Source organism: Aotus nancymaae, unplaced genomic scaffold, assembly GCF_030222135.1.
Source record: "Aotus nancymaae isolate 86718 unplaced genomic scaffold, 86718_ANA_hifiasm-v0.15.2.pri h1tg000108l, whole genome shotgun sequence".
NCBI lineage: Eukaryota > Metazoa > Chordata > Mammalia > Primates > Aotidae > Aotus > Aotus nancymaae.
The window spans coordinates 14,608,828-14,624,951 of record NW_026988523.1 but is presented as its reverse complement, the minus strand read 5'-3'; the positions used below and the strand labels follow the sequence as shown (position 1 = coordinate 14,624,951).

Here is a 16,124-nt window from a genome sequence, read left to right as displayed (position 1 = left end):
TGAATGTGAAATAAACAGGGATCCAAATTAACTAATGGGGTGGGAGGGGAGGGAGGAACAGCTGTGGATCCCATTGCGGATTTCTTTGGAAATGGTATCAACTAAAGCCCATACTCTGATCTAAGTAGTTTTTTTTATCAGAATGCTAAGTTCCCTAAATTTTTAAATTAGCTTCAATAATGTTCTAATCAATCTACAGAACAAAGATGTGTACAGTGTCAATTGAGAATAAAGGACAAAATGTACCTACAAAAATCCCAGATTCACAAAACAATAAAACTAGAGGCAGATTATCAGATGTGCAACGTGATCTCCGAGGAGACCTTCAAAGAGAATCTGCCCTACAGTGGTTTTTTTTTTTTTCAGTAATCTAGTTATTCACAAAGAAAATACATATTGAGTGTCTGTTAGACAGAAGTCACTGGGTAAGCCTACCCAGGATTGAGAAGTGAATGGTTGGTCCCTGTCCTCTGCACCTCCCTCAGTGAGGACGGTAGGAAGTTCAGTATTTTAGAGATGGTGGCCCAGGAACACATCACCCACAGACCAAAGAGACGAAAGGAAGGGGAACAGAAAAAGAACAGCACCTTGAAAGCACACTGCTCTAAAATACTGCCCTAATGTGACTTCATCAAGTTATTACGAGTTATGTAGGCCTCAGTTCCTCATCTTTAAGATAGAATGATGTGAAGATCTCATTCTAGAATGGTATAGCTTTGATTTTTCTCAATAGGACAGATTTCCCCATCTGGTTAACTAAGATGAGCTTGATTCTTCCCAACTTTCCAAGTAGTTTCCTGTTAGAGACATGATTCAGGGTAGAGCTCAAACAGACCCAAACCTTCCATCCTCACGTGCAGTTTGGGAATTGAAGTGCTTCTTATATTTGACTGAGTTCAGCAGGCATTCAACAAAACTCAAATCAGGCTAGAGATATGGCTGAGAACTTCCAATTTCTTGTCTTGAACCAAAAAATATCAAACGATTGAAGACTATAAAGAACAATTCCTCCATTCTGAGTGCTAGCTATTGAACTGAAGTACAATGTAGTCTTTCCTTCTCTGATTGTATAAAGTGAAATTTGAAAGTTTGGCCAACTACAGCTTCTCTCTAAACTAGGGTTTAAGAATAATGCTATCAAATTCCAGAGCTGTTTCTTTTCTTCTTCATTTTTATTATAATTATTTTGATTTGGTTTAAGATTCTACTATGGTCCATTCTTTTGGAAAGAACTGGTGTTGGTTTATTACATAATAATAATTTTTAAAAGAATATTTTACAATTCTGGGTTGGGTTTCCAGGGTGTTCCCCAACCCTGGGTCTCAATTGTGTCTCTTTAACATGATTTAAAGGTCGCATTGAATGCCTGTTGAAATCATTCATACACAGGGAAAACTCCATTTCCTAAACAGGAAGGGTTTGGGTCAATGTGAGCCCTACCCTAAATTTTGTGTCTAATGAGTATAGGGGAATCACATAGGCCCTGAGAAGGCACTCCAGATCGCTGGGTTAAGGACTTCACACTTGCAGAGTGAGAATAGACCCTTTAAAAGACAGAGAAAGGGCCAGGTGCAGTGGCTGATGCCCGCAATCCCAACACTTTAGGAGGCTGAGGCGGGTGGATCACAAGGTCAGGAGTTTGAGACCAGCCTGGCCAATATGGTGAAACCCCATCTCTACTAAAAATACAAAAAAATCAGATGGGCGTGGTGGCGCATGCCAGTGATCCCAGCTATTCAGGAGGTTGAGGCAGGAGAATTGCTTAAACCCAAGAGGCGGAGGTTGCAGTGAGCTGAGACTGAGCTACTGCACTCCCGCCTGTGCAACAGAGCGAGACTCCATCTCAAAAAAAAAAAAAAAAAAAAAAGACAGAGAAAGAAGTTGTGAGGAGAACTCACAGGTAAAGCCCAACTTTCCAAGTAGCTTCCTAATAGAGTTAAGATTTGGGATAGAGCAAAACCCTAAAACAAAGCCTTTGTTTCAGGCAACAGAACAACATTGAAGAAATACTTTTAATCTTGGGCTATTTCTGCAGATTTTGAACAAAATCTCTCCCTGTAATACTGCTCTCCCACTCCACCCACCCCTTGGACATGGCAATTCTACTCTAAGAGAGAAAAACATGACTCCAAAGCACATGCAATGGGACCCCTTGTCAGCTTCGATATGGTGTGTACCGAGAAACAGAACAGTTCATGGGTTCAAGCATTCTAATGCTCTTTTTATGGAGGAGGTGAAGAATGGGGGCGGGTGGCAATTTAGGGAAGAAGGGGAAGGAGAAGAAAGGGCAGCAGACACAGCAGAGTCAAACTGGATGAAACAGGCCATTTTACTTTTAACTTCTCTAAAAGTACAGTCTGGGTTTCTGGGGGTGAACCAGTTAAAGGGTTTTCTTCTGCTTTTTCTTCTCGTATATGCTCAAGCCTCCCTGGTCAGTTCTCGGACTCATCTGGGCCCAAATTTTGTCAGTTTAAGTAAATGTGGGGCTGACCAAGGAGGACGAGGCCTGTTGTTCACTCCTGAAAGGGGCAGTGGTCAGTGGTCATGTATTATGTTCTTAACCCTTACAAAGCACGCTCCTGGTCACATGAACGGATCAAAGCAAATCCATTTCCATTCTCGGAAAAGCAGCTCAAAGCACATGTTCTCTTGATGGTGCCGCTGTCACTTCTGTGTGGTTAACAAGTATCATTTATTGAACACTTGCCCTGGACGCTACTGGGGGATATGACAATGAATAAACTACTCAATGAGGTCAAGACGTCTAGCAAGGGAAGCAGGCACTCAAACGGCAGAAATACTACAGCCTGCAGAACTGCACTAGTGCCTTACCATTCTGTTCTCTGTTATGTTTGCCATCCCCATCTTGGGTGCTGGTGGTGTGTGCAGCAGAGGCTCTGGCTTATGGTTTGGTAGTTTGGTATCTGGAAATTATTAATACCATCTTTTAAAACAAAAACATCAGTTTTCTCCTCCTTTGCTCCCCTTCCTCAACCATTTAAACCCAAGACTTTACAGAAAGAAATGAAGACAGCTCACTCTGTTATCAAGTTTTAAGTCCAGTTTGATATAACGAAAGGTAAAGCATTACACTGAGTCAGAAAGTTGTATTCAAAAGTTGCTATGGGAAAAGAAAGAATCCAATCACCTCAGATTATCTTGGCCTGTGATAATTATAATGGATGTTTTCTAAACATTTATGACGCACCAGGTACTACCCAATCTCTTCTGCATGTGCTATCACAATTAAACCTTTTATCAGGTAACAATTATTATCCCTATTTTATTATAGACAAAGTAACAGGCTTCATGTGGCTAAGTGATTTGGCCAACACAAAGCTGGTATGAAGGGAAAGCCCAGATTTAAACCTAGATTTGCCTGACCCGAAGCTGTGCCTTTAGCTACCACGATGTGACGTTTCAAGGCGCACCACTAAAATTTAACAAGGAATTTGTGAGGCACCTGACACAGTCCAAAATGTCACCAGTCTGAAACATACCAAAAACCCGTTTGAGATGAATGCTGCATCTGTCATTTAAAAGCACTACAGTGTTACACACCCTTAAAGGAAAGGGATGTTGACCCAAGAAGCCAAGTTATGTGCGTGTGGTCGCAGGCAACATTTCTTTTCCATATTTGTGGTAGCAAACATAACCAAAAGAACAGACTTCTTCCTTTCCTCATCCAAAGGCACTGGAAGCAGGAATTATTGGTCTTTAAACTGAAAGTAGCAATAAAGGCTGGACACCATCGGGTAGATTTCAGGCACTAAAAACAGAATGATCGAGTAATGGCAATATCTACCTACCTACCTACCTATGTTGTGTCTCTACATATACACATAATTATTGTGCGTCTGCTGACAAACGTCCATTTCAAGACTGTGTTCACATACACATTTTCCCAACCATCACAACAAAGTTGAGAGGACGAGTGGTACGTATTCCCATTTCCCAGATTAACAAGAAGCCACACTTGATAAAGCAAAACCAGGGAGCATTCGTTTAAAGGAATTTCTAAATTTTTGACAATCCCTGGACTTCGAAGGGGGCAAGAGAAGATCTCGATTTCCTTTCAGCTGCTCAGGGGCAGTTTGCACACAGAATTTCAAATCTAGTGGGCGGCTCAAAGGCCATTTTCGACGCTTTGTTTTGTAGATGAGGAAACCTGGGCCCCGGGGAGACCTGCCTAGGGTCTGGCCAGCGGTATGGGACAGGTCTCCAGACTTAGTTTCTACCCACCTCCAGAATCCTCTCTGTGAAATTAGAGAAACACAGCACGTTGATTTCCAATGTGAAATTGCAGAGTTCTTTTCGTTTCCCTAGACCCAAGAGGGCCAGGGCGGGCGGCTCTTCCAGGCCTTGGGAACCCGAGCCTGCCCCCAGGGCCGAGCGGCACCCGCGCTAGTCCAGGCCGACCCCAGGCACCCCCGGGTCCCGCGCTCCCTCTCAAACTAACCCCTGCCCGCGGGAAGCGGGGCTCCGAGGCTCCCTTGCAACAAAAGGCAAAATTCGGTTTCCCTTGTTCCGCATGTCTACAGGGAGCTCTCCTCATAAAACTACTCCCCGTGAAGGCGGCAGGGCGAAGGCCCAGGGCGCTCTGTTGGAAGCCTCGGGACCCCGGGCTGGGGGCCGTGGGGCCGTGGGGCCGGCACCCGGCAGGCCAGCGGGCGGCGGGAGACGGCTTCTCAGCCGGGCAGCAGCTCGCCCCTCCGCCCTCCGCCCGCCCGGCTCCGCTCCCCTCCCCCGCCGCCCGGCCCCTCCCCCACGCCCCTTTCTCTTTCTTTCTTTCGCGGCTCGCAGGCCCCCACCCCAGCGGCGCCCGCCGGGCTCCTCGCCCAATGGCCGCCGGGCCCGGGAACGCATCAGCTGATCGGTCCGGGCTCCTGGCCGCTGGGAGCCAATCAGGGCACCGGGGCGGCCCCGGGCCGCGGATAAAGGGTGCGGGGCCACGGGCGGCCCTGCAGAGTCGAGAGTGGGAGAAGAGCGGAGCGTGTGAGCAGCGCAGCGGCCTCCTCTCCTCTCCTCACCTCGCTCTCGCGGCCTACCTTTCCCTGCCCGCCTGCTCGGCGCCCAGGTAAGCCCCCTGGACGGCCGGGTGCCACCCACACGACACGCGCCGTCCAGCCTCTTTTTTCGGCTCGGTCCAGCCGCCTGCCCGTCCAGTCCCAGCTCTGCGCCGCGGTCTCTGCTGCTCGGGCCTGGGGTCCGGCGCGAGCGCTCCTCCCGCGTGCTTCTGCCGGCGGTGGCCGGGGCCCGTCGGGGCTGGCGCTGGTGGGACGCGCCCTTGGCCCGGCTCTGGGAAGGGCGGGGTGACTTGTTTTGATCTTCTTTTCACTACTTGCGGCCGAAGCGCCGCCCCTGGAGGCCGTTGGGCCGGCCCGCGCCCTGGGCTGGCGGTGGTGCGCTGTGGCAGGAGTGGCGGTGCTCTCCCCTGCGGAGAGAACAGGGCGCTCAGTGGGCGCGGGCGCCTCGCCGCGCGCCTTCCTCGTGGTGGCGCGTTCGGAGCAATCGTCGTGGTTTTGGCGATAGCGGAGACGCCTCGATTGCGGCGTGTAACGGTGAGCGTTGTTTGCTCTGCCGGCTCCCGCCTCGGGGTCCCGGGAGCCTTCCAGTGTGACCGAACAATGGAGAGCCCGGGCCTCGGCGCCGTCGGTAGAGAAGCCGGGACCAGCGGAGGCAGCAGCAGCTCGCGGTCCCTCCCGCCTGCGCCCCACCCTCCCCCGGAACCTCCAGCTCCTCGGCGGCGGGGTATGGCCCCCCCTGTGAGGCCCTGAGATCTGGACGGGGGCCTGAGGGGCGGGGCGCCCACTTTAGGGACATTTCAGTGGTAAGGGCCTGCTCTCAAAGTGGATTATTCCAACTCCCTTGGGGGCGGGAAGTGGGGATCCTCCCCCAGCCGCAAGTCCACGAAGAAAGCAACGGATGAAGATGATGAAGACGAGGAGTCAGACTCTTCCGGGTCGCCCTCTAACTGCTTCGGCTTCGTCGCCTACTCCGTGAACACCGGGGAGAAATCTCGAGTCAAGATTGAAACCTTAACCCAACCTGCCCGTTCCGGCACCTCCCGGGCCGGCTGCTCTCGGTCCCCTTCTCCATCGCCCTCGCCCAGAAAGCTCCGGTGCTTGGACCAGCTAGAGTCTGAGAAAGAGGAGAGGCTCAAACCCCTCTCCAGAAAGAAGAGGGCTAAAGAGGGCAACCCCAACGATATGCTTGACTTTCTGTGGCTGGGGTGAGTGAAGGGGCAGGGAGGACGACCCTGGAGCTGATGGCAGCTGCAGAAACGGCTAAAAACTTCAGAATGCCATTACGCCCATATAAACTCGGCACCGCGGCAAGTTTTATCCAACTCAGCTCACGGAAAAGAGCAAGAGATCCGAAACTGAGGCTTAGGACAAAGTGTGCACGATATTGGTGGTGGTAACAGGTTGGAGAGGAGAAATTGCAAGAAATTGGGTTGTAGCTTTTTTTTTTTTTTTTTTTTTTTTTTTTTTTTTTTTTTTTGGCAGAGTCTCGCTCTGTCACCCAGGCTGGAGTGCAGTGGTGCAATCTCGGCTCACTGCAACCTCCACCTCCCGGGTTCAGGAGATTCTCCTGCCTCAGCCTCCCGAGTAGCTGGGATTACAGGTGTGCGCCACCACGCCTGGCTAATTTTTGTATTTATAGTAGAGACGTGGTTTCACAGTGTTGGCTAGTCTGGTCTTGAACTCCGGACCTCAGGTGATCCGCCCGCCTCAGTCGGCTGTAGCTTTTAGCGGGAGCTGAAGGCTTCAGGGATGGAGATGGGAAGTGGGATTTGGCCCGCTGAGTCATCTAGAGGCAGTACTGGGGTGTTGGTCTTCCCCAAGGGGAAGGGTGGGGAGGCTATCGGAGGGAGAAGCAGTTATGTTTTCAACTGGGCAAACATGGACGGTTGCCCATAGAAACTTTGCCACTGTACTTCAGAACGTTGCCCTAGTCGTTGGAGGAAAACTGTGTTCCCTTTCTAGCCACCCTGGCCACAGAGGGAGGCGGGAGGAAGAGAACGTTTCCTCCTATGTTGAGGCTGCTGTGGCTTCAGAGTTTCTCTTTCAGAGGTTTTGTGGTAGTGGCTGGCAGTTTTAAGCATGCCTCCTGGCTTTTGAAATTCCAGATCTTTTGGATTTAGAAGTGGGGATTTTCTAATTACTTGAAGTTTTCTAGTGGAATTTCATGTAACATTGTGATTCTCGCCTATTAAGTGAGACTTTGTGAGATACCTATGGAAATTATGGCAGCATGCTCCTTAGAATCTGGCTTGAGTCAGCTTTCCTTGTAGGAAACTGCTAGCCTTTTAAAAAAATATTGTAACCTTTCTTCATCTTCAAATCTAAATGTGTAGTGGGTTTTCTTTTGGTGGCGAGGAGCCGTGGGTCTCAGTTAAGACCACAGCTAGGATGAAAGGCAAAGAGAAAACTCAAACAGAAACCGTGGAATCCAAGCCTTTCTGTGGCTGGATTTTACTTGTATGGGAAGAAGTTCTGTGTTTTGTAAACTTCTGTATTGGTTTTAGTTTCCCCTGATATTTAGTATTTGGATAGTTTACGGTGATATCTCAGCTGCACTGAAGGAATACACCTTAGTCCTCACAAGTGTAAGTTCTGGCTTGGAAGCCTGGGATCTGCAGTAGCTTATGTGGCACTCAAGCCTCTGAGCTCAGGGATGCAGAGGCATTAACAGTTACTTCCAAGGGGCCTGATCTTTTCTTTAAAAGGCGTCTGTTTTAATTGCTTCAAAAGGTGGTCATGAGTTTTACAGCCTATTATAAGGGAGATTTTTGCCTATTATAAAACTAATCCCCCTGAAAGAGTGAGTAAACATAATTCTCTGTGTGTTGACTTCCACAGGGCAAGGAGTCGGCACTTACACTCTGACTTTTGATTCAGTCGTCCCTCTTGAGCCAGTTTTGTATGGGATCAGTTTGGAGTGGGAGTTAACAGTGTTTTTTTTCTCTCCAGAACACCTTCCACCATGACCACCTCAGCAAGTTCCCACCTAAACAAAGGCATCAAGCAGGTGTACATGTCCCTGCCTCAGGGCGACAAAGTCCAGGCCATGTATATCTGGATCGATGGTACTGGAGAAGGACTGCGCTGCAAGACCCGGACCCTGGACAGCGAGCCCAAGTGTGTGGAAGGTGAGACAGCACCACAGAATGGAGCACACGCTGGGTGGGATCTGCGGGGGTGGTGGGCATCAGCCTTCGACCCAGCCTCTGGATTAGGCCTCTTTATTCTGTTTGTAAAGCTTTTCTAAGGCAGGGCTTTTCAGGCTTTATTCAGTCGGCATTAAGCTCTTACACTGCCTCAAAGCAGGGCAACAATGGAACCCTTTATTTAAATGGAATAGTGCATGTAGGCCAGTGTATTGAAGAAAAGCTAAGTCTGGTTTGTGGAGAGTTGGCCAGGGAGGCTTAGAGACTGCCACCCTGGGCATCCCCACTTACCTGGCTCTAAGGCACCCTCAGAAAACCGCTGCTCTAACCTGAGAATGCCATCTAGTTTATAAACTCTTAGAAAACTGTGCTTAATGCTCCTGTCACTGGGTTTCTAGATGGGAAGCAAGAGATCTAAAATAGTTTTTAAATAGGACTAATTTTTATTTGATGCTACTTTTGGAAATTCTTAAACTGTCTAATTGCTCATCCTCCTAGGAGCTACAGTTAGATTATAGTTGTGACCTTCATTTTTCAGTCTAGAACAAGCCGTAGTCCTCCCTCTTCTGAAAAGGGGCCAGAGGAAAGTATCACCTCCTACCTATTTTAGCATATCTTGCGTTTCCTTTCTGAATGAGTGAATGCTCATAATATAAAGCCTATATTGTGTACTTGCTATGTGGCAGATAATGCACAGACACTGACGATACAAAGTGAGAGTCTGGTCTCTCCTTCCGAGAACTCGGTCAGCTAGAGAGACAAAGCAGCCTTTAAAAGAGAGTGGGAGAGGTGGACAGGTGATCAGTAGCATCCTTGAGTAAGTCATCCTGCTAGTTGTCTGTTCCCTCACATAAAAATAAGGACATAACTTGGTAGAACACAGTAGGAGAATGAGAAGGAGGAAGTGATACATTGCCTAATGGAAGAATCAGAATCCTTCACTATCTCAGTATTTTGAGTGACTGATATGATGGTAGTGATAACGGAATGCTTCAGTTTGTCTCCTGGAAGACATTTAGGAAGGGAATGTCTGATGTATTTTTTCTAAGGAAGTGATGCAATGGTCTTACTTGGAACTTAGATAGAAAGGGCTGTAGGATCAGGTACAGGTGCCAGGGTGTACATGTTAATGATGGCATTTAGGCCTTAATGACTTCTTGGAAAAGAGATCTTTAGAGATGGGAAGGTGAGTGAAGGGCTGACTGTATTTGTATTGCTTGGAAAGCTGTACATTTTAAATTTAATTTTCCCTCTTTTTACCCCAGAGTTGCCTGAGTGGAATTTCGATGGCTCTAGTACTTTACAGTCTGAAGGCTCCAACAGTGACATGTATCTCGTGCCTGCGGCCATGTTTCGGGACCCCTTCCGTAAGGACCCGAACAAGTTGGTGCTGTGTGAAGTTTTCAAGTACAATCGAAAGCCTGCAGGTATGTATAGCGCAGCTATGGATGCACCCCCCTCCCGAATCTCTGAATGCTGTGAAGGGGAGGGAAAAGACATTCTGAAATCAGTATTGGGAAGGCTGGGCTATTCCAGGACTGTTTTAAGAATCTGAGTGATGGGGTGTTCATCTCTTCCTGAATGTCCACTTTGAGGAAGAGATAATATGGCCCGTCTTTCTATGGTCTCCTCTGTTGGTTGCATAAAATAGCGTTGCATTCATCCAGATCTGTTTCCCAGTGCAGTCCCCAGTGACAGCCCTCCTGCCTGGAATGTAGGCCAGGACACATGTAAACCAACGGACAAATGATTCTCAAAAATGATAGAATGGCTCCAAGTGCCTGAGAAATGAAGAATACGTCTGACAACCAGAAGCAGCTGTCTTGTGATTAAAGGGTTAAGTGCCTCGGGCATTTAGTGCTTGGGAGGTGGCCAGATGCAGATAAAGTGAAGGTTGCCCTGTTCCAAATCCACTCCCATGTGCCTTGCTTGTAATTGAGTTTAGTTAAAACTGAAGTCTTTCGGAGTCTTCCTACAGATGTGCAATTACAGCTTCTCTCATTTTTCTGACTCAGTGACTCAGAGATCGCAAGAAGGCTTACACTTGGTCAGTTCAGCCTGTAATGCACACCTCAGTTGTATAGAATCCAAGGACTGTTTTCCCATCAGCATTGGGATTTAGCATCTACGTCTTTAGATCCCTGATGACATGTTATTGACTCTTTTTCTAGAGACCAATTTGAGGCACACCTGTAAACGGATAATGGACATGGTGAGCAACCAGCACCCCTGGTTTGGCATGGAGCAGGAATATACCCTCATGGGGACAGATGGGCACCCCTTTGGTTGGCCTTCCAACGGCTTCCCGGGACCCCAGGGTAAGTCTTCTTGGGTTAGAGGTGAAATTCCCAGAAGTGTCTAACTGTCCAAGAAGGCCCATTCCCAGGGATGGGAATGACTTCCTGAATCAAGAAGCAAAATAATATAGTAAAGGTATAACAGCCCTCACATCACCAAAATCCAAAAATGGATATAAATACATAAAGTTAGGTTTTAGAGGGAACCGTTGGCTCCACTGAAGCTGTGGTGAAGAGGACCTCCCCTACTGCCCCTCTCCTGCACTCTGCCCTCTGCCCCCCGCTATAGATGAAGACAAGGACAGTGATTCAAGAGGGCAAGTCTTAAGAGCCTTCTCATCTCTGACTTTGGGATTCTCTGAATTTCCTGACTCTTAGTGTTTTGTCTGATGCTTCATCTGTAGGTCCATATTACTGCGGTGTGGGAGCAGACAGAGCCTACGGCAGGGACATTGTGGAGGCCCATTACCGTGCCTGCTTGTATGCTGGAGTCAAGATTGCCGGGACTAATGCCGAGGTCATGCCTGCCCAGGTAAACATAGCTCTAATCCATCAGTGAAGAAGGGTAGGTAGGTGCACACAGGACTTTAGCTAGTAAGGGCTACTGATAGACCACTCACTAACCCAAAACCTAAGAGTGGGGTTGGAGTAGAGGTGAGAAGAGAACAGGTTTAGGAGCTTCTGAGTTGGAGTGAGCAGTTGGCTTTGTTTTAATGGTCAAACTTCTCGCTTCTAGTGGGAATTTCAAATTGGACCCTGCGAAGGAATCAGCATGGGAGATCATCTCTGGGTGGCCCGTTTCATCTTGCATCGTGTATGTGAAGACTTTGGAGTGATAGCAACCTTTGATCCTAAGCCCATTCCTGGTAACTGGAATGGTGCAGGCTGCCATACCAACTTTAGCACCAAGGCCATGCGGGAGGAGAATGGTCTGAAGTGAGTACCTTCTGCTGGGGCCATCTTTAGTCTCCTGTGGCAGAAAACTTGGGAAGAGACTTAACAATCTCTCAGCAAAGTCTCCTTTGCAGGATGACTTGCAAATATTTGCCAGGGATGAGTAAGCTTGACTTCCCAGTCTGGACATACCTTAGCTGTCGACACTTGCCTTCAAATCCTCTCATTTTGTTCCTATTTGAAAAACACCAAATAATACTTCTGATTCACAGTGGTAAATAATTAACAATTTTGTTATAATGTATATAATATGATATGTATGTCACATATCATTCATAAATATTGATATAAATATGTAGTAATATATATGATATATGTGACATAAAATATAGAATTAAGCATGGTGACAGGGAAAAGTTGACAGATTCATGCATTTGAAAATCTTTAAGAACTAAATTAGTAACAATACAGGCATATGGATAAGCTTAGGCAGGAGAAAGTTCAAATGATTAGTCTTTTCAACAAATAGTAACTTTCTACTGCTTGTCGGGCTCAATTCTGAGCACTGAGACACAGGTAAGAAGACGAAGCCACAGCCCTCATGAAGTATTTGTTATACTGGTTTCATATATTTTGGTGCATTTCATTCTTGGCTCCATACCTGCTCCTGCCCTAAAGGGCCTGTTTCCTGGAGACAAGGTTGGACTTCCATCTTTTCTGTTTCCTCTAGGTACATTGAGGAGGCCATCGAGAAACTAAGCAAGCGGCACCAGTACCACATCCGTGCCTATGATCCCAAGGGAGGCCTGGACAATGCCCGACGCCTAACTGGATTCCACGAAACCTCCAACATCAACGACTTTTCTGCTGGTGTAGCCAATCGTAGCGCCAGCATACGCATTCCCCGGACTGTCGGCCAGGAGAAGAAGGGTTACTTTGAAGACCGTCGCCCCTCTGCCAACTGCGACCCCTTTTCGGTGACAGAAGCCCTCATCCGCACGTGTCTTCTCAATGAAACCGGCGATGAGCCCTTCCAGTACAAAAACTAAGTGGACTAGACCTCCAGCTGTTGAGCCCCTCCTAGTTCTTCATCCCACTCCAACTCTTCCCCACCCCCCCCCAGTTGTCCCAATTGTAACTTGAAGGGTGGAATATCAAGGTCTTTTTTTTTCCTTGTGCCCATTTAATCTTGCTTTCTTTGTTTGGCTGGGATAGAGGGGTCAAGTTAATAATTTCTTCACACCCACCCTCCTTTTTTTCCCTATCACTGAAGCTTTTTAGTGCATTAGTGGGGAGGAAAGAGAGGAAACATAACCACTGCTGCCATTTAATGGGGTGCACCTGTCCAATAGGCATAGCTGTCCAGACAGCAGGTTTGCAAGAGGGAGGCTTGTCTTCGAGGTAGCTGAAACGGGAAGACCTGGGTTACTCAGGTTAGGTTGGGACTTGCCTTCATGGTGGAAAGTTTTCTTAAGAGATCATAACCAACTTTTCTATTAAAAGTGGGAATTAGGAGAGAAGGTAGGGGTTGGAATCAGGGAGAATGGCCTTGGTCTCTTGCTTATGGGACTAGCCTGGCTTAGGACTAAATGCCCTGCTCTGAACACAAAGCTCAGTATAAACTGATGGATATCCCTACCTTGAAAGAAGAAAAGGTTCTTATTGCTTGGTCCTTGATTTATCACACAAAGCAGAATAGTATTTTTATATTTAAATGTAAAGACAAAAAATTATATATATGGTTTTGTGGATAATGTGTGTCTTGCTAAAGGAAAAAACCAGGTCACAGGGGTACCACACTTGAAGCAGATAGTCTGGCTTAGAAATCAAGTATCTCCTTTTGAGTAGGGAGTGAAGGAAGTGGTTCTTAGAAAGATGGTGATCTGGGGGTTAGGCCATCATAACACTTTAGGGTTTCTGCCCTGCCCACCCTCTGGAGAAGGTGGACACTGGTTAGTTAACAAATGACAAATGTTACTAGCAGTCACTTGCTGTCCGTGACTTTGGTTTAAAAGACACTTGTCCACATGGGTTTAGAGATAAGAGTTGGCTGGTCAACTTGAGCATGTTACTGACAGAGGGGGTATTGGGGTTATTTTCTGGTAGAAATAGCATGTCACTAAAGCAGGCCTTTTGATATTAAATTTTTTAAAAAGCAAAATTATAGAAGTTTAGATTTTAATCAAATTTGTAGGGTTTCTAGGTAATTTTTACAGAATTGCTTGTTGCTTCAGCTGTCTCCTACCTCTGGTCTTGGTGGAGATGGGGACAGCGCTGGAGCCAAAACACTTGTAATTTTGTATCCTGATGTCTTTCTTCCCAGTGTGAAATCTTCCATTTCTTTGTTGAGACTGCTGAGGAATTGTTCTTTTTCTTTTGTAATAAGAAACAAACCCCACCTTTATTCCTTCACTTCCCCTACCATTTTCTGGTTCTTGTGTTGGCTGAGGCAGGCCAGCTGTGGCTTTCTCTTGCCATGACGACTTCTAATTGCCATGTACAGTATGTTCAAAGTCAAATAACTCCTCATTGTAAACAAACTCTGTAACTGCCCAGAGCAGCACTTATAAATCAGCCTAACCTAAGAGCTCTCTGACGTGTTTGTGGTTCTTTTGAATCCCTATGTGCCATTATATTCCTTTATTTCCTATCAGAAAGGGGAGCGTTTTATTTTTTTCCATACCCTTCTGTGAGTTCCAAGTTTGTTTTTTTTAAGAGCCAAAATAAGCTCAAGTTGAGTTTTTAAACGTCTGGAGTGATGTTGCTGACCAGCCCTTTCCTGTACCTGTCTAACTTGGGTATTTGGGATTTCTGGGATTAAGTTTTTCACCTAAACTTAATATCACACATCTTGGCATTTCCTAGCTAGAGTTTTTTGTGGGGTACAACCCCCACTCCTCTGCCTTCCTGTGTTCCGAGTTTGGTTTTGGCTTACCATAACATTGTTTTGACCATTCCTGGCCTAATACAACAGCCTAAAGTACTTAATGAATGATTAACTGGCTTTACAATTCCTACTCTGCCTGCTGTCAGTGATTCATTTAAATAACAAATACTATCCTCCTACCCTGGTTGAGGAGCCTTACAAGGCTGGCCATGCCCTAGGTATGGGCTCCTCCTTGGGTGTCTCTTGCCTTGCGGAAGACCAGTGCACCGCTTGTGATTCAAAAGCTCTGTGTTGCCACCTGTGCCTTTGTCCCTTGCTCTATCTTGGACTGTGTACCTGGAAGTTCTTCCACCTTATTCTGGCCAATTCTTACCTTAATTTCTCATGAGGTTGGGTAAAAGCTCCCTCCAGTTCCCATGATGCTGTGCACATACCTAGCAAAAAGCAGTTATTCGACGCATTGGCATGCAATATTAATATCACTCATACTAAGAGTAATGTGGGCAATAGTGAGCGTTTTTAAAAGGCAGTATGCTCTTATCAGTTTGAGGCATCGGTGATAGCAGTTTTTAAAGATGACACCAGTTCTTCCGGTCTGGGTGTGTATTTTACACTAGTCGAGTAATCCTAAATACCCATGGTTTCCTTAAGAAAGTTGGCTCTGGATATGATTTAATATTCAAAGTAGAGTCATCCACCTATTAGTTTGCTGGCATGGTCCTGGTTTACACCTGTTGTTTCAGCATGGTTATCGAGGACCCTCTTTCATCCTTAGCATTTTCCTGAATTTGTTGTTAAATGATGCAACTACTCTTACTTCCATTGAATCTCTACTGCCACCTCCCCACCTGAAGCTGTCTTCCCTTTGCTTGGTCACCCTTACCGCCTCTTAGATAGTATATCCTACACAGTGTAAGCACTAAACTGAAGAGGCAGTGATCCGAGCTCTTCGGATTTTGTTCATTGTCATCAATTCTCTGACGAAATGGTGGCATGAGAAGGAATTTTAAATTCATAGGATCAGAATTTAGCTGGAAACAACCAGCATATTTGTTTTTCCACCCTCTCGCCTAGAATTTGCTTTGACCTACAGGTCACAGTGCAATCCCTTTGTATTTCTAAGGTGTTTTTTATAGTTCACTTGCAGACACTGGGTTATGTGATAACTTTTATCAGTGACCGATTGTACAGAATAATGACCAAGCTTTCAACCTTAAAGAGTCAGGCCAGTATTTACAAAAGGAGTCTCCGTTAACTCCTTAAACATGAGTTCCCCTATATCCTCTTGCCAGGTACTAGATGACAACTAAGTGACAGCACGAGCCATAGGGAATTTAAAAGAATTCCATGGATGGGTGCTGTGAGGGCCTTTTGTTGTTACTGAGAGGAAGTCTTACTCGCTCAGGCTGGAGTTCAATGGCACAATCTTGGCTCACTGCAACCTCCACATCCCCGGTTGAAGCAATTCTCCTGCCTCAGCCTCCCAAGTAGCTGGGACTACAGGTGTGTACCACCATGCCTGGTTAATTTTTGTGTTTTTACTAGAGACGGGGTTTCACCATGCCGGCCAGGCTGGTTTTGAACTCCTGACCTCCCGATCCACCTGCCTCGGCGTCCCAAAGTGCAGGGATTACAGCCGTGAGCCACTGTGCCTGGCCAATAAATTATTTTTAAGTATTAGTTTTGTGAGCTTTATGAGGTCTTTGTTATCTGACTGTGTTTTAACTTTGGCCATGACAGCAAGACAAAGGTCTGTTTTTACTGAGCTTAAAAAGAATCAAGGCCAGGTGCAGTGCCTCATGCCTATGATCCCAACACTTTATGAGGCTGCAGCGAGAGGATCTCTTGAGCCCAGGAGTTTGAGATCAGCCTA

The 16,124-nt window shown here is 46.7% G+C and overlaps 2 protein-coding genes across 3 annotated transcripts in view; one reads left to right on the top strand and one right to left on the bottom strand.

The window, feature by feature from the left end:
• RGSL1 (regulator of G protein signaling like 1) overlaps nucleotides 1-4,301 on the bottom strand; it is a 144,448-nt gene extending 140,147 nt beyond the window's left edge. Inside the window, exon 1 of the mRNA XM_064370852.1 lies at nucleotides 4,243-4,301. The gene's annotated coding sequence lies outside the window, so the exon portion shown is untranslated. The remainder of the gene's footprint in view (nucleotides 1-4,242) is intronic.
• Nucleotides 4,302-4,951: 650 nt separating this feature from the next.
• Nucleotides 4,952-13,951, top strand: GLUL (glutamate-ammonia ligase). 2 transcript variants are annotated; one of them, XM_012444599.3, is made up of 7 exons: nucleotides 4,952-5,077; nucleotides 7,977-8,155; nucleotides 9,439-9,600; nucleotides 10,345-10,491; nucleotides 10,875-11,002; nucleotides 11,207-11,406; nucleotides 12,095-13,951. In XM_012444599.3, exons 2-7 carry the CDS (start codon nucleotides 7,990-7,992, stop codon nucleotides 12,411-12,413), a joined length of 1,122 nt encoding a protein of 373 aa, XP_012300022.3. In that variant the 5' UTR covers nucleotides 4,952-5,077; nucleotides 7,977-7,989; the 3' UTR covers nucleotides 12,414-13,951. The 2 variants fall into 2 exon arrangements, with proteins under 2 accessions (XP_012300022.3, XP_012300023.2); XM_012444600.3 differs by lacking the exon at nucleotides 4,952-5,077 and adding an exon at nucleotides 5,865-6,232.
• The last annotated feature ends 2,173 nt before the right edge of the window (nucleotides 13,952-16,124 follow it).

What these genes read in the sequence shown, in the direction of transcription:
- GLUL (XM_012444600.3), top strand. Translation starts at nt 6,210, where the DNA reads ATGCTTGACTTTCTGTGGCTGGG. An exon ending in CTTGACTTTCTGTGGCTGGG is followed by an intron (nt 6,233 to 7,976) that starts GTGAGTGAAGGG and finishes TTTTCTCTCCAG; the next exon opens with AACACCTTCCACCATGACCA. An exon ending in CGGCTTCCCGGGACCCCAGG is followed by an intron (nt 10,492 to 10,874) that starts GTAAGTCTTCTT and finishes CTTCATCTGTAG; the next exon opens with GTCCATATTACTGCGGTGTG.